Source organism: Pavona decussata, unplaced genomic scaffold (genome assembly GCF_977016875.1).
Source record: "Pavona decussata unplaced genomic scaffold, jaPavDecu1.1 SCAFFOLD_13, whole genome shotgun sequence".
NCBI lineage: Eukaryota > Metazoa > Cnidaria > Anthozoa > Scleractinia > Agariciidae > Pavona > Pavona decussata.
The window spans coordinates 405001-430783 of record NW_028145436.1 but is presented as its reverse complement, the minus strand read 5'-3'; the positions used below and the strand labels follow the sequence as shown (position 1 = coordinate 430783).

Genomic DNA, 25783 nt, shown 5'->3' with positions numbered 1-25783 from the left:
GAAACCGATCACACCCCTGAAGTACACTCATTTCATTTGTTTGAAATGTGTTTTCAGTACAATTGCTGGTCACATGCAAATTAAACACACCCGAAACACTGCAACAACTGTCCCATTGGCCTTTTTCACGGTAGGCACGAATTATTCCTGACACGGATCATTCGTCCCAGATGGATGATCCATCTTAATGTGAAAACATTTATGTTAGTAGCTAGGAGTCTCTTCCCAGATTTTGGTGATACCATAATTTAATCTTACACGTGGTACATAAAAATTAAGATTTGAGGCATACCCGGTATTGTGTGAGTGAATATCAGACGCCTTGTTTAGGTACTGAGTTTTTGAAGTTCGTCGGGGATATTGGCTTCATTTTGTGAGATTTTGTGGGCCAGCAGAAGGTTATCTATGTTGGGTATGCATGTCTAGTAGCTTGAAGTAAGGTGCACTGCTTTCTGTATTATGGCTAAAAAAATATGCAGCGTAAACTGATTTACTTTGTTTTGTTTGAACTTTGGTCAGAATCTGCTTGAGTAGGTTTTCACCCAACTCATAATACCGTAATGGAGGTAGGGGAAAATAAGTGAGTAATATATCTGTTTGAGAGTGTTTATAGGTAAGAAATGGCGTAATTTGAAAAGGATTCTCACATTTTTAGATATTTTGCTGTTTATGTGTTGAATGTGGGGAGGATAACAGGAAAACATAGAATACAATCTGTACCCTTCGCAGCCATGGATATTTTAAATTTTTCTAACACGTGGGTTTCACAAGGCATAGTGACTGAAACCTTAGTCACCAACAACATTGGACAAACCCTTTCAGGAAAATTATAAAAGACGAGAATAAGTGAGGACTGGGGTTAATTTGCTACCAACAATGAATTTTCGCGATCGCGTTGACGATAATAATATCTCGTTCATGTTTTTAATGCTTTGAACATCAGTTAACACATCATTATGAAAGCAAGAATCACAATACCGGCCTTTGATCAACACATAAACGAAGCAAAAGGAAGAAGAAAACAAAACAACGGAACCTGACTCGAACTTGTGCTAAGGCAGCTGGAAAGTATGACTTGTCTCGTTCTTTATGATAGTGTGCGGTTTGAATACCCGCACCCTTGTGCAAGCTGGGTGATCACACCCACTCGGTGTGATGTCACCCAATACCATCGTATGATACTGACAGCATAAAATTCCATCACGCAACTAACATGAAATTTTAGAAACTTCCATAATCGTTTTACCCTCGGAAGTTCGAGTTTCGAATTTTCTGGCCAGCTTTCAAACCCGTCTAGGCGGGCAACGCTGGTAACATAACACTTAAAACTTTACATTTCAGTGATCACAAGGTAAGATAAAAAAAATCCCATATTGTCCTGCACAAATCACAAGACAAATGACACAAAACACGAACATATGATTAATGTTGCCACAAGCGTTTTAACCTCGAAAGTGCGTGGATTGACATTTTTCAATCAGGCGAGAAGTTCGCACCATATCGTTGTGCAGGAATGTCTGCTGTAAAAGAAGAGGTACAGGCTGTGAATCGAAAACTACTCAGGCGAATTTTTTATTTTTTATTTTTTTTTTCATAACTTGTTTCTCTTTATTGCTGTTTGCGCAGATTGTACTCCAAGACGAAATCTCACCCGAAACGGTGGAAGACGAATGGAAAACAACTAAGTCCAAAGGTAAGTTGTAAATAGTTATTAAAAGCTGAGAAAAACGTCAGGAAAGAAAATTCCTAGTAGCCACACATTCAAATTTACAAACAAACCACAGAATCGTTTGGGACTCTTCCAAGTGCGTGATCTACAGTAGAAATTATTATCAACGACTCACTCTAGAAAGCTGGTTTACTAACTTAGAACAAACGTCACTCAGCCGTTGCCTACTCACCCGGATGATCTTAATTTACCTTCATATGGTAATATCATTTTTATTAGCTTTAACTAGTGAGTGGTCCTAAGCTCTTAATCGTCGTAGGACTTGTCCTTACATACGCAACTTTTTGTAACAGGAATAAAAGTGGCAAGAGCCTCACCAGTAAAGATTGATAACATTTGAGTTTCTTGCACACTCATTGTCTTATTTCATTGTTTTCGTTTTCTTAGGTCCGTCATCAAGAGTATCCAAAGACCCAGGAGATTTGCCTGCAGCATTTTTAATGCTGGAGAAGATAAAAATGCCGAGCAACAAAGGGTGTCTATCTGGCTACACGTGTATTGAAGATAGGACCATACCTTTCGGTCTAAGTTAGAAGTTTGAATGGCATAACCTTATCGTTACCTTAAAAGAATTTGTAAATTTTTCCGCAAATCTTCATGGAAATTCCCGCCGCAGTTCGAACAGTCTTCAGTAAAGCCCGTTAGCGTGTTCAATGACAAGAACTTATAAAAGAGAGAATGATCGAATGAAATTAAAATATTCAAGTTACGTTTTCGTTTGCCGTTGTTTTGTATCCTGTGCATTTGCATGAACTGCATCCAAGACGGTAAACAGAAAAGCCCAGCTGTCATGTGTTGAGCTCTTTTATGCCCGAGTACTTTTAGGCACGAGTTTAAATACGTTTTCGGTTGCGTTATCAAATTATTATTTTTTTGGGGGCGAGGGGGGGGGGGGGGTTCGCGATGGGTCGAGAGATAAGCTTTCAGGCTACGAGTTAAGTTCTTGGTCTTGTTTTTTGTACTCTCGGTTGGCACAAGTTAAGTTTTCTTTCGCGCTATCAAATTATTTTTTATTTTATTTTATTTTACTTTATTTATTTATTTTTTTTTTGGGGGGGGGGGGGGGGTCGCGATTGCTGTTAGCGTCATCATGACCCGGAGTCACATGAACAGCCGTGAAGAAACTTAATCTGTGTATATGTCAATTTTTTAAGTGTCTTTTGTGTATCGTTTAACTTTCGAAGTTTTACAACCATTCATATTTCATCTTTTCGTTACTAGCACTTTAAAAATTTGAAAGGTTTATATGTTTTTTTTTTAATTTACTTAGCTTTTTTTAGTTCCTCAAGGTTAGTTTTGTTTAACCGAAAATTTGGCCACTAAATCACTCTATGACCCCGCGGGCCAAGAGAGATACCGATGTGTCTCATATGTACCAATGTAGAAACGGTTTCTGGTGAATAACAAATGCTTTCCCCTGTATTTCAATTTGACTGCAAGAAATGCAATTCTATCTAGTGATTACTTATTGCCTCAGCGGTACATCTCTGTATCTATATAGATTTGGGGGAATTAGCGATGTTGGAGGTTATCACTGCCAAAAGATTGTAGGCTTACGCGCAACGCAGTTAAATATGGCCCGAGTATAAGCTGAAAACAGCTTCTTTTTGTTTAAAAGGAGTAGATCATGTTCTAATCCACTTTTTAAGACACTATCCGGCAATTAAAAGGTGGGAATTTCAGTGTAAGCCTTTGAATTATGAAAAGGACAAAACTAGAACTAGTTGTCGAAATTGTAGAGCCGGGTTTCACTTTATCTGAAGGGAAAATGTTCGCTTGTGCCCGTCTTTATACTATAGACAAACAACAAGTGTTTGCCCAAGTTCGTTTAGACGGCGAATAACTGTGTCCTCTAGAATAAAAACGGCCATTAAAACGAATCGACCGGCGTTGTTGTGAGGTGAAATTCAAGAGGCCATCAAATGCCTGGCACCCGCAACGGACGATGATATGGTAAAAAATACCCAACTAATGCACGGGGAGAATACTATAAATCACACCTGACTTAGCTACTTTTTTTCTACTTTTTGAGCAATATCTTCATGGATAAGGTTGAAACGGAGATTTAAAACCATAACGCATTAAATATGACCTCTCATTTGGAAACAATATATAGACGACATATTTTCCATATGGACTTTAAACAGAGAGGATATATAATGCAGTTCATAGAGCAAGCAAACAAACACACACCCCACAATTAAATTCATGGCTGAAATTTCAGAAACAGAAACAACATTACTGGATACACACATTTAAAAGGCGAAAGATTCAGAAGCAATTCAGTTCTTGATGTGAGTAAGCACTTTAAACCTACTGAAACATTTCAATATACACACTTCTACTACTTCTGTTCATGCCACCCACCAGGGGTCAAAAAAGGCTTCATCAAACGCGAGGCTCTGACACTTCTCAGAACAAACTCTTCTCTGTATTTAACAATCATTTATTGTAACTTGTATTTAAGCCATCCTTTACTGGGTTTCATTCCATCACAAGGAGAGGTTGATACACGTATGTGATATGTTGCAGAAATCTAACTTTTTAATCGAGGGACTTGCTTGTGATTTACAAAGTTCTTGCATTTCCCCATTTTGGGAGTAAGGTTCTTAGCTATAGAGTGCCTGCCTCTGCCTTTGTTTACAGGGTGTGAATTCACCAATACAGAATAAAAGTTAATAATAATAATAATAATAATAATAATAATAATAATAATAATAATAATAATAATAATAATAATAATAATAATAATAATAATAATGGGCGGACCGCCAAGTTCTAAAATAGGATTTCTTCGTACGTGCCATAACGTAGTGATCTACTGCGCGTGCGCTACATGTTGGCAAAGTCTGCGAGTCTGCAGGTATTCATCATAAGCCGCCATTACGGGACAAAAAACAAGGACGTAAAATTAACACAACGAATATCGTATTCTTAAAAGTAAACAGCTAGTATGTGTGTTGTCTGCTAACTCCTTCCATTGAACGAAACTAAGGGGCAACTTTCCTTTCAGGACGGATATTTTCCAAAAGTTCGACTTCAATTAACCTCAGACATTCTTTTGGCTCTTCTCGATAAATCCCCATTCGGTGTCAAACGTAATCGATAAGATCAGGCCGTAAACACTGAATTTACATACAGCCGAGCAAAACATTTCATTTCTCTGGCCGCAATATAAAAAAAAAACGTTCAATTAACTTTAAAGATTCAAGACCATTCCGTGGGTGAAAGGCTTAGGGTAAAGTAGGAAACTAAAACTAAAGCTTCGAAAATAAATTTTTAATTTTTCGGGGTCCAGTGTGAGCGATAAGATCTATTCACCAGAACAAATGTAAACACTGAAAGTTTGCTAATGGACAGTGACAATCAACGCTTGACGAATTGATTTCTTTATTTACGTTCACTTGGATAAAACCAAAATGTGATCCTCACGGGAAAACAGGGAAAAAGGTCAACGCACGGGCACGCCAAATTGACACGCTAAACGTAGAATCTGAAAAAAAAAATCTTTCCTTCGGAGTCGAGTGTTAGCGATAAGATCGATTCATTGGAACAAACGTAAACGCCGAAAATTTGCATATTCATACCAACAACAACTGAGTACCGCAACGCTAAACGCATTTTTATTTTTACGTTAGATAAAGCCAAAATAGCAACTTTAGCACCCGGGCTTTAGCAAAACTGAAAGCCCCTTCCGATGTTACAAAACGTTGAAAGAAGCCGTCGTTTGGATGCAGAAAGGCTGAAAACACCGGGAAGAAATCGGTCACGTGCTAGGCAACCAAAATCGTTCACGTGTATCAAGTTTCATCCGGCGACGTGGCATTCAGAAAGAAAATATTTTCGGCGGTTCTTGGAAGGAAACCTGGGAGCTGCAGTGTCTTTCCACTTTATAAACCCAGCTTCTATCATTTAAAGCCCTTTTAAATCCTGGAAACACTCTCTTTTGTGTCATGATATTTTGTCCATTGGCAATCACCCAAAACCACTAAAAGAATGAACGTACACTTCGACCTTTGCGTTACCTTCCAGTGCGAGTGAAGTTTATTTTCTTTTTTGCGTGTTTAATAAACAAATAACTGTAGACATAATTTGAAATAGTTCATTCTTTGGTCACTCACAGAGCGCTTTGATTTTGTCATTAAAGTTCTGTCCTATTCCAGTGTCATGAAATAGATTCGTTGAGTTAACTTTCTGTAAATCGGATGTTCTGTGAGGTTTGTCTTATCCGCACGCGTCCCATATAGAACGCATGTCTTTTCGCACGCGTGTCATATTGCACGTTCTGCGTGACATTTTGCGATCGTGCGCTGTTACCGGTGAAAAAGCTGGAACATCTCTCATAGAAAGCCCAGAAAAAAAGGGTATCAGGGTGGAAAGGTATTCGCACAAATACCCCTCTGTCGCCAAAATTCATCATTACCACTGGAACCGCAAATACTCCTTTGTCGCCAAAATCCATCATTATCTTAGATGCACCTCATGGTTACAAAATCCGACGTGTTTAGTATTAAAGAGAGTAATGTTTTATTTTGTTTGCGTGACATTTTCGGTCGAACTACATCACATTTATCGCAAATATGATGCCTTAGACTCTCAGCGAATCTTTTATCGTTCACCTGTCACCAAAGACTGAACTAACGTGCATGCCCAGATACTCCTAATACAACGGCGCCCAAGTAAACGCTCCCACAGCGTCTTGTTATTTTAATTATTATGAATATATTCTTTTTGACTCCTAAATTAGGCTGTTTGCGCTGTGCTGCTTTTTAACTGATTTTAGCATCCAGTTGAGAATTCTGCTACAATAATTATAAAAATGAGAATAATAACGAAAATAATAATAATAATAATAATAATTTTAATATGAGAACTCTTTATTAACATATTTCAAGCAAATTGCCATTCACAAGTCAAAAGTAGAAAAAAAAACCATTAAAAACTATTTAAAAACTATTTACAATTCATTTCGATGAAAAAAGAGACTACTTTCAAGCCAATTTTTTTTCTTATTTTCTCAATAATAATAATAATAATAGAAATAATAATAATAAAATGATAACTTTATTACAAAACCTCAATTAAAATCCTATTTACAATCAATCTGCTGTTACATAAAATCCAATTAATTCATCAACTGAAAAACACTATTCATTTACAAATTCTAAAAAAGAGAAGTAACTTAACCTTACATAAAAGAAGGGGAAATGGATATAATTAATAATTAAAGTTCAAAATTCTATAAAATAAAGAATTCCATCATGCAGAGATATTAAGATCATAAAATCGAATAATAATAATAATGATAATAATAATAATAATAATAATAATAATAATAATAATTAATAGTTCTTTTTTCTACTTTAAACTTGTGAATAGCAATTTGCTTGAAATATGTTAATAAAGAGTTCTCATTATTCTTATTAAAAAAAAAAATAATAATTATAGTAATAATAATAATAATAAATTAAATAATAACAAATAATAACAATAAATATACCAAGCAAATTGTTATTTACAAGTTAAAAGTTTCTATAGCAGTTTCTATAGTAGTCTAAAAAAGTCCAGCTTGGCCGTTCTCTATTTCGAAATCCCTGTCCTTAACGTCTAAGTTCTTCCTTCTCGGGCTTCTCGATCCTCTTAGGCATAGGAGCGCGCTCCGAAAAATTGCAAAGGACACTTTCACCCTGACCCACGAAATTGTTGTGGCGTAGGTCTCTTGCTTTTTTGCAGATAATAGCTCGGCTAATCTTGAGTGGTATCTCAGGCATTCGTCAGCCATCCCTCCCGTCGTTGTAAACACCAGTGGGGTGAATGTGCCTTGCTCTATTTCTGTGACGCGAGAGTTGTATTTTCGCTTCTTTTCATTTTCATGAATCCTGTAAATTTGCTTGGGGCTAAAATCTCTATACGAGTCCGCATAGGGATGACACACCCCTATATCGAAAGATGCAGCTCTCTGTCTCTCCCAGAAACCCCTACAGTGGACGTCAAGGAATGCGTCAGGGGCTTGGTTAGTCCCTCTGGCAAGCTCTTCGCCTGTAATAGGTTGTAAAGCCGGTTCAACTAAGCCTCCACGCTAATACTACTATTACTACTACTACTACTACTACTACTACTACTACTACTACTACTACTACTACTACTACTACTACTACTACTACTACTACTACTAATAATAATATTAAAATAATAATAATAATAATAATTTAATAATAATCTTTATTAACATATACCAAGCAGCTGAAATTGTTATTTACAAGTTAAAAGTTGAGAAAAGAACTATTAAAACCTATTTACAATTCATTCCGATTTCGAGACTAATTTTCAAGCACAAACTTTTCAAAAGAAAATATAAATGTCATAATAATAATAAAAATAATAAAAAACAACATCTTGATCAACATATTCCAAACTATTTACAAGTTAAAAGTTCCGATTCCAAAAAAAAAAAAAACAATTCACAGAAAATCAACGGACACACGCTTGGCCAGCGTTTAGGCGACAGTCATCGATGAAATCCCCTTGTGGAATTCTGTGGAAAGGTGTCCTGGAGCCTCTTACGCATGTGTGTACCGACCTTAAAATCTCAAAAGAAAGCAATGCTCTAATCCAAGTGATAGTAATGTGATAAAGTTCCTCATTCTTTTCTGAGAGCTTCTCGGCTAGGCGTTTGAGAAAGCAATTGCAGTCGGCTCCCATCCCACCGTTGGTTCCAAAAACTAGGGGAGTGAAAGATCCCATTTCAACGTCCAGCACTCTTTGTTGGTACTTGTTCCGCTTTTTCTCCTCTTCCTGCTCTTTAAAGATTGTCGATGTTGCTTTTCCCTGGTTACACTTGGAGTTAACATGCGTTACTCTGACATCGAAAAATGCTGTAACTCTTCGAGACCAAAAGCCCCCTGCCTTCATGTCCAGTCTTATAATAATAATAATAATAATAATAATAATAATAATAATAATAATAATAATAATAATAATAATAATAATAATAATAATAATAATAACAATAATAATAAAAAAAAACCTTTCTTTATTATAATATTCCAAGCAAAATTGATATTTACAAGTTAAAAGTAGATAGACAATAATAATAATAATAATAATAATAATAATAATAATAATAATAATAATCTGGGCATCCAGAAGTTTTTACTGCCATATAATAAGATCGCATAGGTCGCATATCCTTAAGATCGCATAGGTTACGCTGCGCGCCCTATGTGGTTCTATTTTAGCATACATACGTTTTTTAACTGCACATAATAATAATAATACTTTATTAGTAGAAAAACAAATACAGAAAGGCGCTTAAAAATATCGGTATCGGAAAAAAAGAAAAACGCTTCATAATTCTGCAGTTCATGCTAAGAATATCCATACAAAAACTTTTTCAAAGACGTTGATTGATCAAATGATATATGCAAAGTTAAAAATCTTAAAAAAAAAGAAATAAAAACCAACATCAAATGGAAGGCTACCGGGAAAAATAAGAAAAACTAAGAAATAAAATTATGTTCTCAATAATAATAATAATAATAATAATAATAATAATAATAATAATAATAATAATAATAATAATAATAATAATAAGTATAATAGGTATAATTTTCCCCTGTCTGATTTACCAAGCAAGTGTGTTTGTGGGGAGAAGTATACCGTCTGCCATGCCCTGTCATGCAAAAAGGGAGGGTTCGTGGCGCAGAGACATGATGGCGTCCGCAACCTACTTACCTCTTTTCTTGGTAAGGTTTGCACCAACGTTGAAGTCGAACCACAACTACAACCTCTCGAGAATGAGCAATTCAACCTCAGAAGCGCGGTGACAAGTCCGGAGGCAAGACTGGACATGAAGGCAGGGGGCTTTTGGTCTCGAGGAGTTACAGCATTTTTCGATGTCAGAGTAACGCATGTTAACTCCAAGTGTAACCAGGGAAAAGCAACATCGACAATCTTTAAAGAGCAGGAAGAGGAGAAAAAGCGGAAGTACCAACAGAGGGTGCTGGACGTTGAAATGGGATCTTTCACTCCCCTAGTTTTTGGAACCAACGGTGGGATGGGAGCCGACTGCAATTGCTTTCTCAAACGCCTAGCCGAGAAGCTCTCAGAAAAGAATGAGGAACCTTATCACATTACTATCACTTGGATTAGAGCATTGCTTTCTTTTGAGATTTTAAGGTCGGTACACACATGCGTAAGAGGCTCCAGGACACCTTTTCACAAAATTCCATTTGGGGATTTCATTGATGACTGCCGCTTAAACGCTAGCCAAGCGTGTCTCCGCTAATTTTAGAAAGTGAATGATGGCGTGACGTTGTAAATTAGTATTTTAGGATCTTTTTAACAACTTTTTTTTATTTCATCAAAATTTTAGTCTTACTATTGTTAAAAAATTGTGCTTGAAAATAGTTCTGTTGTGCTTGGAAATAGTCGCTTTTTTAATCGAAATGAATTTTAAATATTGAATTGTAAATAGGTTTTAATAGCTCTTTTTTCTACTTTTAACTTGTAAATATCAATTTTGCTTGGAATATTATAATAAAGAAAGATATTATTTATTATAATAATAATAATAATAATAATAATAATAATAATAACAACAATAATAATAATAATAATAATAATAATAATAATAATAATAATAATAATAATAATAATAATAATAATGATGATAGTTATGATATATTTTTATTATTGTGATTATATTCTTTTTAACTCCTAGGCTCAGAGTCTATGCTGTGCGCCCTGTGCAGCTTTTTAACGGATTTTAGCATCCAGTTGAGAAATTTGCTTAAACAGATCTACATACAACAACCACACTGTAATAGCTAAAACCAGCTGTTTTTCACAAATTGTTAATTTAAGGCAAGGGAACTACACGTTGTTTACAGAATCTCTTGAAAATTTGCAGTTATTTTTTCACATATATAAAAAAAATGATTAATAAACTTAACGCTGAGATGCTGGCCATGCATGAATGTATAAAGTTAAAAAAAACCAAATAAATAATAAAGATTTGTAACACATTCATTTTTAAAACATTTTTGCATTTGCATTGAGCACTTAATTTTCTCCGCCCAATAAATGAATCTGCTCAATTCGTCTACTTGCAAATAGCCACTTTACCGAGTTGACATATGCCAATGAACTGTCTGAAAAACGAATTAAAGCATGCACAGCGATAGTTAGAAATCCTATAGATGACAAATCATACCGTGATTTTAATTGTGATTAGAGTGACTATGGAACATTTTTGGCATTGCCATTAAGGAGAGAAAAACAACATCATGAGAGCAGAGCTGTGATTTTGCTTAAATTGTATACAGAAAACTTTGAGCATTGACCTGTAATTTTAAGTTGTGGGTAATATTGAAACCGATCACACCCCTGAAGTACACTCATTTCATTTGTTTGGAATGTGTTTTCAGTACAATTGCTGGTCACATGCAAATTAAACACACCCGAAACACTGCAACAACTGTCCCATTGGCCTTTTTCACAGTAGACACTGACGAATTATTCCTGACACGGATCATTCGTCCCAGATGGATGATCCATCTTAATGTGAAAACATTTATGTTAGTAGCTAGGAGTCTCTTCCCAGATTTTGGTGATACCATAATTTAATCTTACACGTGGTACATAAAAATTAAGATTTGAGGCATACCCGATATTGTAGGAGTGAATATCAGACACCTTGTTGAGGTACTTTTTGAAGTACGTCGGGGATATTGGCTTCATTTTGTGAGATTTTAAGTCTAAAAAGGTTATCTATGTTGGGTATGCATGTCTAGTAGCTTGAAGTAAGGTGCACTGCTTTCTGTATTATGGCTAAAAAAATATGCAGCGTAAACTGATTTACTTTGTTTTGTTTGAACTTTGGTCAGAATCTGCTTGAGTAGGTTTTAACCCAACTCATAATACCATAATGGAGGTAGGGGAAAATAAGTGAGTAATATATCTGTTTGAGAGTGTTTATAGGTAAGAAATGGCGTAATTTGAAAAGGATTCTCACATTTTTAGATATTTTGCTGTTTATGTGTTGAATGTGGGGAGGATAACAGGAAAACATAGAATACAATCTGTACCCTTCGCAGCCATGGATATTTTAAATTTTTCTAACACGTGGGTTTCACAAGGCATAGTGACTGAAGCCTTAGTCACCAACAACATTGGACAAGCCCTTTCAGGAAAATTATAAAAGACGAGAATAAGTGAAGACTGGGGTTAATTTGCTACCAACAATGAATTTTCGCGATCGCGTTGACGATAATAATATCTCGTTCATGTTTTTAATGCTTTGAACATCAGTTAACACATCATTATGAAAGCAAGAATCACAATACCAGCCTTTGATTAACACATAAACGAAGCAAAAGGAAGAAGAAAACAAAAGAACGGAAACTGACTCGAACTTGTTCTAAGGCAGCTGGAAAGTATGACTTGTCTCGTTCTTTATGATTTGAATAGCCGCACCCTAGTGTAACCTGGGTGATCACAACCACTCGGTGTGATGTCACCCAATACCATCGTATCGTACTGACAGCATAAAATTCCATCACGCAACTAACATGAAATTTTAGAAACTTCCATAATCGTTTTACCCTCGAAAGTTCGAGTTTCGAATTTTCTGGCCAGCTTTCAAATCCTTCTTGGCGGGCAACGCTGGTAACATAACACTTAAAACTCTACCTTTCAGTGATCACAAGGTAAGATAAAAAAAATCCCATATTGTCCTGCACAAATCACAAGACAAATGACACAAAACACGAACATATGATTAATATTGCCCGAAACGGTGGAAGAGGAATCGAAAACAACTAAGTCGAAAGGTAAGTTGTAAATAGTTATTAAAAGCTGAGAAAAACGTCAGGAAAGAAAATTCCTAGTAGCCACACATCCAAATTTACAAACAAACCACAGAATCGACTGGGGCTCTTCCAAGTGCGTGATCTACAGTAGAAATCATTATCAACGACTCACTCTGGAAGGCTGGTTTAACGCTTTGCAAACTATTTTCAGTTTTTCCAAAATCTGTAATTCCGCTAGAAAATAAGATTAATAACCTTTTTTGCGTAATCATTCCGCAAAAACTGTATATCTTGATAGAAAAATTCGTGAAGCTATTAATATGTCACAAAAAGTAGCGTTATCTAACGTTTTTGGTGAAAACTAAACACTAAAAGTGACTTTCAAATTTTCTTATTTCTGAGGAAGGCAGTTTTTTTTACAAATTTGTCTCTATTGAATTTGTTAAAACTTGCGGATAGCGAAAAAAAAAAATGTAATTTTAAGGTATGAAAAGTTCTTCTCTTTTAGCGGATGAGCAAATTCGTTCCTCAGAAACTGATATAATAGGTGGTTAATCAGACGTTACCTTTCAACCATAAAAAAGGCATTGCCACATGCATAATTTTTCATGCATCAAAACCAAGAGTCCGAAATTCGGACCCTTGGTTTCGACTCTGCTAAAATCATCAAAAAACACCATGCTAAATTTATTCAGAAACCAAGGGTCCGAAATCCGGACCCTCCGCTAACAGTCATCAAAAAAACACCATGCTAAATTTATTCAGAAACCGAGGGTCCGAAATTCGGACCCTTGGTTTCGACTCCGCTAAAATCATCAAAAAAACACCATGCTAAATTTATTCAGAAACCAAGGGTCTGAAATTCGGACCCTTGGTTTCGACTCCGCTAAAATCATCAAAAAAACACCATGCTAAATTTATTCAGAAACCAAGGGTCCGAAATTCGGACCCTTGGTTTCGACTCCGCTAAAATCATCAAAAAACACCATGCTGATTTCATTCAGAAACCAGGGGTTAGAAATTCGGACCCTTGGATTTGACTCCGCTAAATCATCATCAAAAAAAAAAAAAAAAAAACCATGCTGAATTCATTCAGAAACCAAGGGTCCGAAATTCGGACCCTTGGATTTGACTCCGCTAAAATCATCAAAAAAACACCATGTCGAATTTATTCAGAAACCAAGGGTCTGAAATTCGGACCCTTGGTTTTGACTCCGCTAAAAATCAATAAACACCATGCTTAATTTATTCAGAAACCAAGGGTCCGAAATTTGACTCCGCTTTAAATTATCTTAATTTATTTTGGAAAGCAAGGGTCCACAAATGTGGAAAGACATTCATTTAGAAAGCCGTATTGCTGAATTTGGACCCTCGCATGTGACTTGCCTATCAATTCACTAAATACAGGGTGCCTTTTGATTAACGTTATTTGCCATGTGATGCAGAATGCCCACTGATTATTAGATAATTTACTTTCATGAGAATACTAATTCAAATGTCATCAATAATGCAAAATGTGCTAAGTTCCAATAGAATTAGATTTAATCACTGTGTCCCTGTTAGGTTCTCCTCTCTAGTCTTGTACGCTTCCCTTAAAAAGGCTTTAGTTCCTGGCAACAATTTGGAATTTTCGTCCAGTGAAAATCCAAAGCACTTAATACAGGTTTTTGGCAGTTGCTGCGTCCAGAGCTGGTTCTCATTAGACCCTCTGCGTGCAGGAAGTGTGTCTGGCCGCCATTCCTTATTATAAGAGCCCCTCCAGTAACAGATAACGAATCCATCTTCGTTAACTTCAAAGACCTTTCCAATAACTGGATGCTTGCGATAATTTTCGAGTTCCACTGCAACAAAATCTCCTTCTTGCAGTAGGGCTACATCGACGTTTTCTTGGACATCTTGTGCTCGCCTGGCAGGGTTTCTGTAAGGGCCTGTGTAAATCTGCCAGCGGTAAAGTAAGAGGAAGTGAGGTTTACATCTTATTTTATCATTTTTTTAGTAATAAAAATGTACAGCAACATGATTATTAGACAAAAATAGTTACAGTCAACGCCATAAATAAATTTGTCTCAATATTTTGCCTCTATAACATTGACACGTTATTTAAATTTACCGAGGTAAGTGTTTTTTTTCTTTTATTTTTGCTTTCTTTTCTATTACTGTTCCCCTTTCCCATTGAGCGAGTTAGAACATAATTATTCTCCCTGCTTATATCGTATTCTGTGGGTTTTATAAGAGCCGCTACAGAGAGAACACACAGTACGGTTGTTTCGCTTTTCACGTCACGGAAAACGGAATTTAAGAGAAAAGTGATATCGTGCTTAGAATGTTTCGACTCAATTATTATTGATTATGAATAATATCTACCTCTTCAAGAGGTGCAGTCTCCTTCTCTCGCAGCTGGGAAATATCAGCTGGAATTTCTTCAATGGCTTCCCTCCCTGCGATGCCTGGCCGTCTTGGATTCTTTAATTTATCAAGAGCCCAATTCGTTGTGGAGCCTTGGACCATCAAGACCTCGGACTTTTCAAGTGTCGTTTCCCAGAACTCTCGTTGCCTAGAGGGCATGTGACCAAAGAACTTCGGGATGTCTCGTTTTAGCCCCTCGATGTCTTGTTTTGATAAAGACGGCTCCACTAAACTTGGGACACCATCGGGCTTTTCATCCTTGCAAAAAAACGATGTGTACATATTAGTCAGTTGAAGTTGTAACCATGCATGCATAATCCAAACAGTTTACCACGGAGACGATGTTTTTTAATCACCTTCAAAATATCAACAGGCCCCATCCATTCTCCCTTGCTCCACTCGCGATAGAACATCACCACTTTAGAGTATTTTTTAACGAACTTGAAGCAATGGGGATGCACGTGCTCGTGTAATGTTTCCCTGTACACTTTTATCCATGCGCCAACATCAAACATTTGCACAAGGCGAAAGGCAACTGGACGTGGAACATGCATACATTCCTCGATGTCTCTTATGAGATCTAGTAACGAAAAAAATGGGAGGTTGGGCAAATGACAAAAAAGACAAGAATTTTGATTGAGTTCCTATTGTAGCTTACATTCTAACTGGTTATTTCCTGTTACGTTAATTTACTTTTCAGTTTTTTTTCAAGCACATAAGATGGAGGGCTCAGCATCGACCTTCCGAATTTACAACTGGCGAAAAGATAGTGTGGTACCTTCAATGTCGTACGCATCTCTCAGTCTTATGAATTGAGCCAATACTCCAAAAAAGGCGTCTATCTCCTCATGCGTATGCCCAACTAGAAGAAAATCGCAGCGAATCTGAAAAATACAAGATTCCGCAAATCACGACGTGCTGAAACCTTTAGAAGTGACTAGCCAGATTTTAACAACGTCTTTAAAATGTTAAAAAAAAAATCCTTCAGATTAGTTTACACTTTTCTTACAGGAAACTTCTTTATAAAAACTTTGAGGCTGAGATTAACTAAAATTTAAGAACATACAATGTTTTTTTTTTATAAACAGGTTAAATACGAATAAATAATACGGCTAAAAATTCATTTTCTCTTGTCCAATAAACCCAAATAAAAGGTGTCTTGGTCACCTCCGCATAGATTTATTGAAATACTATAACAGATAACTAAGAACATATTAAGGACGGTGCCTACTAATACCGAAATATTTTTGTGCGGTTTTTGACTATGCGGGAAAAGCAGATCTTAGGAAGGCCTATTGGAATCCAAAAAGAAAATTGGGGGTAACCACGCATTTTTCAGAGATAATTTAGCAGTAATATCTCTAAAAAACGCTTAAATATAAAGCAATGTATGGGATCTTTTCCTAAATTGAAGCTTTATTATCTCTGAAAAATGCATGGTTACCCCCAATTTTCTTTTGAGTTACCAAAAGCATTTGGTAAGTTCGGCTTTCTCCGTATCATGGGTTTTAAACCGCGCAAAAATATTCCTGTCTTAGTAGGCACCACCCACAGGAAACCCGAGTATCTCGCGATGCGCAGAACGTATGCGCAGTAACAATAGTAGGCACCGTCCTTAAGAACTTTTTAGGCTCAAATTGCCAAAAATAATAAGAACGTTCAGCCTCAGTCCCAAAATTAGACGTTAGTATAAAAGAAAGAGTGTATTTAAAGTCACTTAATGAATTATCATCTGATCTATACCTTGTAATTAAACGTATGCGGTATGAAAGGATATGGCGGATGACAAAATGAACGAAGTAATATTCCCAGTTAAACGACCACTGAATCATTCATGAAATCCTGACCAATTGGTTTCGGGACAATTGGCGTTTTTTACAAGTTTTGTTGTAAAAATACACAACTACCGATAGTTTAAGGTCCTAAAAAAAATCTTACAAACTTATTTCCCTGCCGCCCCCCCCCCCCCCCCCTAAAAAAAAACAATGTTGAAGTTGATAAAATGTACACGATTACACGATTCTGACTCTTGACTCTCAACATTGTTTAGACGGGGGGGGGGGGGGGGGAAGGAGGAGAAGGATTTTCATGTTTTTATGTAAAAAAAAAAAGGCCTAGTGTACCGAAAGTTCTGGCCATGATTGTAGTCTTGATTGCTATCACCTGACAGTCAAATAATTTGGCACTGTACCTTTTCAAATATATCCAAATACACCAACAAACCAAGAAAACAAATCATGGTGTTGTTTTTGTTCTCTCGAACACAGTTGTCCAGCTGAAGATAAAGCACAGGCGCCAAACCATAAAGTGCTTTCCACTTATCAAGGATACAGATAAGTGCATTGACAGTGAGATTGGGATCGTGAAGCCACTCAAAATAAATTAATTGAACCAAGGGTCCGAATTTCGGACCCCTAGACTTAAAGTAAATTGTTTTGTTGAAAAACGCATTTTCTGTGGATTTAGTTGAACCAAGGGTCCGAATTTCGAACCCCTAGACTTAAAGTAAATTGTTTTGAAAAACGCATTTTCTGCGGATTTAGTTGAATCAAGGGTCCGAATTTCGGACCCCTAGACTGAAAGTGAAGAATTTTTAAAAACGCATTTTCTGCGGATTTAGATGAACCAAGGGTCCGAATTTCGGACCCCTGGAATTAAAGTGAATTATTTTTAAAAACGTATTTTCTGCGGATTTAGTTGAACCAAGGGTCCGAATTTCGGACCCCTTGATTTAGACAAATAAGACTTAAGATTACTTAAATGGCTAATTTGTGAGGACAATAAAAATCACTCCGCTGAAAAGAAGTTTTCTTGATGTGTTAACTTTTTACTCCGTAGGAATCGACAAAAACTTAACCTTAAAAATTCATCTCCGCACAAATAGCTTAAAAATGACACTTTCTTTGGAAAATTGAAACTTTGGAAACACTGAAAATAGTTTGGAAAGCGTTGTTTGCTAACTTAGAACAAACGTCACTCAGGCGTTGCCCACTCACCTGGATGATCATAATGTACGTACACATGGTAATATCATTTTTATTAGCCTGAACTAGTGAGTGGTCCTAAGCTCTTAATCGTCGTAGGACTTGTCCTTACATACGCAGATTTTTGTAATGGGAATAGAAGTGGCAAGAGCCTCACCATTAAAGATGAATAACATTTGAGATTCTTGCACACTCATTGTCTTATTTCATTGTTTTCGTTTTCTTAGGTTCGTCATCAAGAGTATCCAAAGACCCAGGAGATTTGCCTGCAGCATTTTTAATGCTGGAGAAGATAAAAATGCCGAGCAACACAGGGTGTCTATCTGGCTACTCGTATTTTGAGGATAGGACCATAATTTTTGGTCAGGGATAGTACATGTAGTTTGAATGGTATAGCCTTATCGCTTCCTTTAAAGAATTTGTAATTTCTTCACAATTTTCATGGAAATTCCCGCCACAGTTTGAGCAGTCTTCAGTAAAGCCCGTTAGCGTGTTCAATGACAGGAGCTTGTAAAAAAAAGAATGATCAAATGAAATTAAAATTTCGTTTGCTGTTGTTTTGTATCCTGTGCATTTGCATGAACTGCATCCAAGACGGTAAACACAAAAGCACAGCAGTCATGTGTTGAGCTCTTTTATGCCCGAGCGGATCTGAGGCACTGATTGTTTAAGCCGAAGTAGATAATGTTCTGATCCACTTTGTAAGACACTATCCGGGAATTAAGATGTGGGAATGTCAGTGTAAGCCTATAAATTATTGAAAGGACAAAACTAGAACTAGTTGTCGAAATTGTAGAGCCGGGTTCCACTTTATCTGCAGGGAAAGTGCCGTTCACGCTAATCAATCTTGTAAAAAAGTACAGATGATCAATAATAGTTGGACTCAGTTGAAAATATCTGATGGAAACCTCTTTCATCTTTCTACGCAATTTTTACTTTCCTTTCGTCCGTCATGTGACAGTTTTGTTCCATCTCTCAGTCAGATCATCGTCCATTCAGATGACACTTCCAGTTATTTTCTGCATTTATGTATCACTAGATTTTCCTCTTTACCTCTCGATAATAATAATAATAATAATAATAATAATAATAATAATAATAATAATAATACTTTATTAGTAGAAAAATAAAAAAAAATACAAAAAGGTGATTAAAAATATCGGTATCGGACAAAAAGAAAAACGCTTCATAATTCTGCAGTTCATGCTAAGAATATCCATACAAAAACTTTTTCAAAGACGTTGATCGATCAAATAATATATACAAAGTTAAAAATCTTAAAAAAAGAAATAAAAACCAACATCAAATGGAAGGCTACCGAGAAAAATAAGAAAAACTAAGAAATAAAATTATGTTCTCAATACTACTACTACTACTACTACTACTACTACTACTACTACTACTACTAATAATAATAATAATAATAATAATAATAATAATACTAATTTTATAATAATAATAATTATGATATATTTTTATTATTGTGATTATATTCTTTTTAACTATACTAAGCTCACAGGTTACGCTCTGCGCCCTGTGCAGCTTTTTAACGGATTTAAGCATCCAGTTGAGAACTCTGCTTGGCAGATCTACACACAACAACCACACTGCAATAGCTAAAACCAGCTGTTTTTCACAAATTATTAATTTAAGGCAAGGGAACTACACGTTGTTTACAGAATCTCTAGAAAATTTTCAGTTATTTTTTCACATAAAAAAAAAATGATTGATAAACTTAACGCTAAGATGCTGGCCATGCATGAATGTATAAAGTTAAAAAAAACCAAATAAATAACAAAGAAACCATTACCGGCTGATAATTTCAGGAAAAATAGAACGAAAGTCAAACCGAATAAGTGCATTTAGACTAATATTTAGGCAATAAATGCAAGGAAACGGTTGTTTGTTTCAGTAATATTTCGATATAATTCTATATCATCGTCAGACTAGGTGACAGTGCGGTAGCTAAAGTTTAAATACTAAAAGTGTGGTAAATTAGCATCAATAGGCACGTGAGAATGAAATAAGTACAAAACAAAAAGAGAAAAACTGTCATGAGAATAAGCATAGTTCTCTGCTGGCCTTCAAGCCATTGTTCAAGGATGGCGATGAACGTTTTATGTGATAGGCTTCTTTGTATAGAAGGAGGTTCCTTCTACGACCAACAAAGAATTTTTCACCGAAACCGTACGTAGCAACACAAAGATAATTGACAGTGACGACAATTGGAACCTCCTTCTATACAAAGAAGCCTATCACATAAAACGTTCATCGCCATCCTTGAACAATGGCTTGAAGGCCAGCAGAGAACTATGCTTATTCTCATGACAGTTTTTCTCTTTTTGTTTTGTACTTATTTCATTCTCACGTGCCCATTGATGCTAATTTACCACACTTTTAGTATTTAAACTTTAGCTACCGCACTGTCACCTAGTCTGACGGTGATATAGAATTATATCGAAATATTACTGAAACAAACCACCGTTTCCTTGCATTTATTGCCTAAATATTGGTCAATATTAGTCTAAATGCCCTTATTCGGTTTGACTTTCGTTCAAATAACAAAGATTTGTAACACATTCATTTTTAAAACGTTTTTGCATTTGCATTGAGCACTTAATTTTCTCCGCCCAATAAATGAATCTGCTTAATTCGTCTACTTGCAAATAGCCACTTTACCGAGTTGACATATGCCAATTAACTGTCTGAAAAACGAATTAAAGCGTGCACAGCGATAGTTAGAAATCCTAAAGATGACAAATCATACCGTGATTTTAATTGTGATTAGAGTGACTATGGAACATTTTTGGCATTGCCATTAAAGAGAGAAAAACAACATCATAAGAGCAGAGCTGTGATTTTGCTTAAATTGTATACAGAAAACTTTGAGCATTGACCTGTAATTTTAAGTTGTGGGCAATATTGAAACCGATCACACCCCTGAAGTAAACTCATTCCATTTGTTTGAAATGTGTTTTCAGTACAATTGCTGGTCACATGCAAATTAAACACACCCGAAACACTGCAACAACTGTCCCATTGGCCTTTTTCACAGTAGACACTGACGAATTATTCCTGACACGGATCATTCGTCCTAGATGGATTATCCATCTTATTGTGAAAACATTTGTGTTAGTAGCTAGGAGTCTCTTCCCAGATTTTGGTGATACCATAATTTAATCTTACACGTGGTACATAAAAATTAAGATTTGAGGCATACCCGGTATTGTGTGAGTGAATATCAGACGCCTTGTTGAGGTACTTTTTGAAGTACGTCGGGGATATTGGCTTCATTTTGTGAGATTTTAAGTCTAAAAAGGTTATCTATGTTGGGTATGCATGTCTAGTAGCTTGAAGTAAGGTGCACTGCTTTCTGTATTATGGCTAAAAAAATATGAAGCGTAAACTAATTTACTTTGTTTTGTTTGAACTTTGGTTAATCTACTCAGGAGTAGGTTTTAACCCAACTCATAATACCGTAATGGAGGTAGGGGAAAATAAGTGAGTAATATATCTGTTTGAGAGTGTTTATAGGTAAGAAATGGCGTAATTTGAAAAGGATTCCCACATTTTTAGATATTTTGCTGTTTATGTGTTAAAATGTGGGGAGGATAACAGGAAAACATAGAATACAATCTGTACCCTTCGCAGCCATGGATATTTTAAATTTTTCTAACACGTGGGTTTCACAAGGCATAGTGACTGAAGCTTTAGTCACCAACAACATTGGACAAACCCTTTCAGGAAAATTATAAAAGACTATCGCGTTGACGATAATAATATCTCGTTCATGTTTTTAATGCTTCGAACATCAGTTAAGTAAACACATCATTATGAAAGCAAGAATCACAATCCCAGCCTTTGATCAACACATAAACGAAGCAAAAGGAAGAAGAAAACAAAACAACAAAACCTGACTCGAACTCGTGCTAAGGCAGCTGGAAAGTATGACTTGTCTCGTTCTTTATGATAGTGTGCGGTTTGAATAGCCGCACCCTTGTGCAAGCTGGGTGATCACACCCACTCGGTGTGATGTCACCCAATACCATCGTATGATACTGACAGCATAAAATTCCATCACGCAACTAACATGAAATTTTAGAAACTTCCATAATCGTTTTACCCTCGGAAGTTCGAGTTTCGAATTTTCTGGCCAGCTTTCAAACCCGTCTAGGCGGGGAACGTTGGTAACATAACACTTAAAACTTTACACTTCAGTGATCACAAGGTAAGATAAAAAAAAATCCCATATTGTCCTGCACAAATCACAAGACAAATGACACAAAACACGAACATATGATTAATGTTGCCACAAGCCTTTTAACCTCGAAAGTGCGTGCATTGATATTTTTCAATCAGGCGAGACGTTCGCACCATATCGTTGTGCAGGAATGTCTGCTGTAAAAGAAGAGGTACAGGCTGTGAATCGAAAACTACTCAGGCGAATTTTTTGTTTTTTATTTTTTTTTTCATAACTTGTTTCTCTTTATTGCTGTTTGCGCAGATTGTGCTCCAAGACGAAATCTCACCCGAAATGGTGGAAGAGGAATCGAAAACAACTAAGTCCAAAGGTAAGTTGTAAATAGTTATTAAAAGCTGAGTTAAACGTCAGGAAAGAAAATTCCTAGTAGCCACACATCCAAATTTACAAACAAACCACAGAATCGTTTGGGACTCTTCCAAGTGCGTGATCTACAGTAGAAATTATTATCAACGACTCACTCTAGAAAGCTGGTTTACTAACTTAAAACAAACGTCACTCAGCCGTTGCCTACTCACCCGGATGATCTTAATTTACCTTCATATGGTAATATCATTTTTATTAGCCTTATCTAGTGAGTGGTCCTAAGCTCTTAATCGTCGTAGGACTTGTCCTTACATACGCAACTTTTTGTAACAGGAATAAAAGTGGCAAGAGCCTCACCAGTAAAGATGGATAACATTTGAGTTTCTTGCACACTCATTGTCTTATTTCATTGTTTTCGTTTTCTTAGGTCCGTCATCAAGAGTATCCAAAGACCCAGGAGATTTGCCTGCAGCATTTTTAATGCTGGAGAAGATAAAAATGCCGAGCAACACAGGGTGTCTATCTGGCTACACGTGTTTTGAAGATAGGACCATACCTTTCGGTCTAAGTTAGAAGTTTGAATGGCATAACCTTATCGTTACCTTAAAAGAATTTGTAAATTTTTCCGCAAATTTTCATGGAAATTCCCGCCGCAGTTCGAACAGTCTTCAGTAAAGCCTGTTAGCGTGTTCAATGACAAGAACTTATAAAAGAGAGAATGATCGAATGAAATTAAAATATTCAAGTTACGTTTTCGTTTGCTGTTGTTTTGTATCCTGTGCATTTGCATGAACTGCATCCAAGACGGTAAACAGAAAAGCACAGCTGTCATGTGTTGAGCTCTTTTATGCCCGAGTACTTTTAGGCACGAGTTTAAATACGTTTTCGGTTGCGTTATCAAATTATTATTTTTTTGGGGGTGGGGGGGGGGGGGGGTTTGCGATGGGTCGAGAGATAAGCTTTCAGGCTACGAGTTAACTTCTTGGTCTTGTTTTTGTACTCTCGGTTGGCACAAGTTAAGTTTTCGGTCGCGTTATCAAATTATTTTTTATTTTATTTTATTTTATTTTTTTTTTTGGGGGGGGGGGGGGGGGTCGCGATTGCTGTTAGCGTCATCATGACCCGGAGTCACATGAACAGCCGTGAAGAAACTTAATCTGTTTATATGTCAATTTTTTAAGTGTCTTTTGTGTATCTTTTAACTTTCGAAGTTTTACAACCATTCATATTTCATCTTTTCGTTACTAGCACTTTAAAAATTTGAAAGGTTTATATGTTTTTTTTTTAATTTACTTAGCTTTTTTTAGTTCCTCAAGGTTAGTTTTGTTTAACCAAAAATTTGGCCACTAAATCACTCTATGACCCCGCGGGCCAAGAGAGATACCGATGTGTCTCACATGTACCAATGTAGAAACGGTTTCTGGTGAATAACAAATGCTCTCCCCTGTATTTCAATTTGACTGCAAGAAATGCAATTCTATCTAGTGATTACTTATTGCCTCAGCGGTACATCTCTGTATCTATATAGATTTGGGGGAATTAGCGATGTTGGAGGTTATCACTGCCAAAAGATTGTAGGCGTACGCGCAACGCAGTTAAATATGGCCCGAGTATAAGCTGAAAACAGCTTCTTGTTGTTTAAAAGGAGTAGATAATGTTCTAATCCACTTTTTAAGACACTATCCGGCAATTAAAAGGTGGGAATTTCAGTGTAAGCCTTTGAATTATGAAAAGGACAAAACTAGAACTAGTTGTCGAAATTGTAGAGCCGGGTTTCACTTTATCTGAAGGGAAAATGTTCGCTTGTGCCCGTCTTTATACTATAGACGAACAACAAATGTTTGCCCAAGTTCGTTTAGACGGCGGATAACTGTGTCCTCTAGAATAAAAACGGCCATTAAAACGAATCGACCGGCGTTGTTGTGAGGTGAAATTCAAGAGGCCATCAAATGCCTGGCACCCGCAACGGACGATGATATGGTAAAAAATACCCAACTAATGCACGGGGAGAATACTATAAATCACACCCGACTTAGCTACTTTTTTTCTACTTTTTGAGCAATATCTTCATGGATAAGGTTGAAACGGAGATTTAAAACCATAACGCATTAAACATGACCTCTCATTTGGAAACAATATATAGACGACATATTTTCCATATGGACTTTAAACAGAGAGAATATATAATGCAGTTCATAGAGCAAGCAAACAAACACACACCCCCCAATTAAATTCATGGCTGAAATTTCAGAAACAGAAACAACATTACTGGATACACACATTTAAAAGGCGAAAGATTCAGAAGCAATTCAGTTCTTGATGTGAGTAAGCACTTTAAACCTACTGAAACATTTCAATATACACACTTCTGTTCATGCCACCCACCAGGGGTCAAAAAAGGCTTCATCAAACGCGAGGCTCTGACACTTCTCAGAACAAACTCTTCTCTGTATTTAACAATGATTTATTGTAACTTGTATTTGAGCCATTCTTTACTGGGTTTCATTCCATCACAAGGAGAGGTTGATACACGTATGTGATATGTTGCAGAAATCTAACTTTATAATCGAGGGACTTGCTTGTGATTTACAAAGTTCTTGCATTTCCCCATTTTGGGAGTAAGGTTCTTAGCTATAAAGTGCCTGCCTCTGCCTTTGTTTACAGGGTGTGAATTCACCAATACAGAATAAAAGTTAATAATAATAATAATAATAATAATAATAATAATAATAATAATAATAATAATAATAATAATGGGCGGAGCGCCAAGTTCTAAAATAGGATTTCTTCGTACGTGCCATAACGTAGTGATCTACTGCGCGTGCGCTACATGTTGGCAAAGTCTGCGAGTCTGCAGGTATTCATCATAAGCCGCCATTACGGGACAAAAAACAAGGACGTAAAATTAACACAACGAATATCGTATTCTTAAAAGAAAACAGCTAGTATGTGTGTTGTCTGCTAACTCCTTCCATTGAACGAAACTAAGGGGCAACTTTCCTTTCAGGACGGATATTTTCCAAAAGTTCGACTTCAATTAACCTCAGACATTCTTTTGGCTCTTCTCGATAAATCCCCATTCGGTGTCAAACGTAATCGATAAGATCAGGCCGTAAACACTGAATTTACATACAGCCGAGCAAAACATTTCATTTCTCTGGCCGCAATATAAAAAAAAAAACGTTCAATTAACTTTAAAGATTCAAGACCATTCCGTGGGTGAAAGGCTTAGGGTAAAGTAGGAAACTAAAACTAAAGCTTCGAAAATAAATTTTTAATTTTTCGG

The 25783-nt window shown here is 36.3% G+C and overlaps 1 protein-coding gene and 2 long non-coding RNA genes across 6 annotated transcripts in view; 1 reads left to right on the top strand and 2 right to left on the bottom strand.

Moving 5' to 3' along the window:
• Positions 1–25783, bottom strand: part of LOC146487736 (uncharacterized) — a 54845-nt gene that overhangs the window by 12362 nt on the left and 16700 nt on the right. The gene's annotated exons all lie outside the window — the stretch shown is intronic.
• On the top strand, positions 145–23246 carry LOC146487738 (uncharacterized). Of its 4 annotated transcripts, none has more exons than XR_014867853.1 (3): positions 145–1534; positions 1627–1693; positions 18158–18486. It is a non-coding gene; the product is annotated as an uncharacterized LOC146487738 (long non-coding RNA). The 4 variants fall into 4 exon arrangements; XR_014867851.1 differs by lacking the exon at positions 18158–18486 and adding an exon at positions 2117–2444 and having other exon boundaries at positions 148–1534; XR_014867850.1 differs by lacking the exons at positions 1627–1693; positions 18158–18486 and adding exons at positions 22435–22501; positions 22925–23246 and having other exon boundaries at positions 1439–1534.
• Positions 13807–17969, bottom strand: LOC146487739 (uncharacterized). The gene is made up of 6 exons (XM_085125931.1): positions 17943–17969; positions 17138–17317; positions 15725–15830; positions 15303–15526; positions 14905–15204; positions 13807–14478 (listed from the first exon to the last, which is right to left on the bottom strand). The coding sequence occupies exons 1-6, from the start codon at positions 17967–17969 to the stop codon at positions 14086–14088; spliced, it is 1230 nt and encodes a 409-aa protein (XP_084982057.1). The 3' UTR covers positions 13807–14085.

What these genes read in the sequence shown, in the direction of transcription:
- LOC146487739 (XM_085125931.1), bottom strand. Translation starts at nt 17,969, where the DNA reads ATGTGTACGTACATTATGATCATCCAG. An exon ending in GGCCTGTTGATATTTTGAAG is followed by an intron (nt 15,205 to 15,302) that starts GTGATTAAAAAA and finishes TTTTTTTGCAAG; the next exon opens with GATGAAAAGCCCGATGGTGT. An exon ending in AGACTGCACCTCTTGAAGAG is followed by an intron (nt 14,479 to 14,904) that starts GTAGATATTATT and finishes TACCGCTGGCAG; the next exon opens with ATTTACACAGGCCCTTACAG.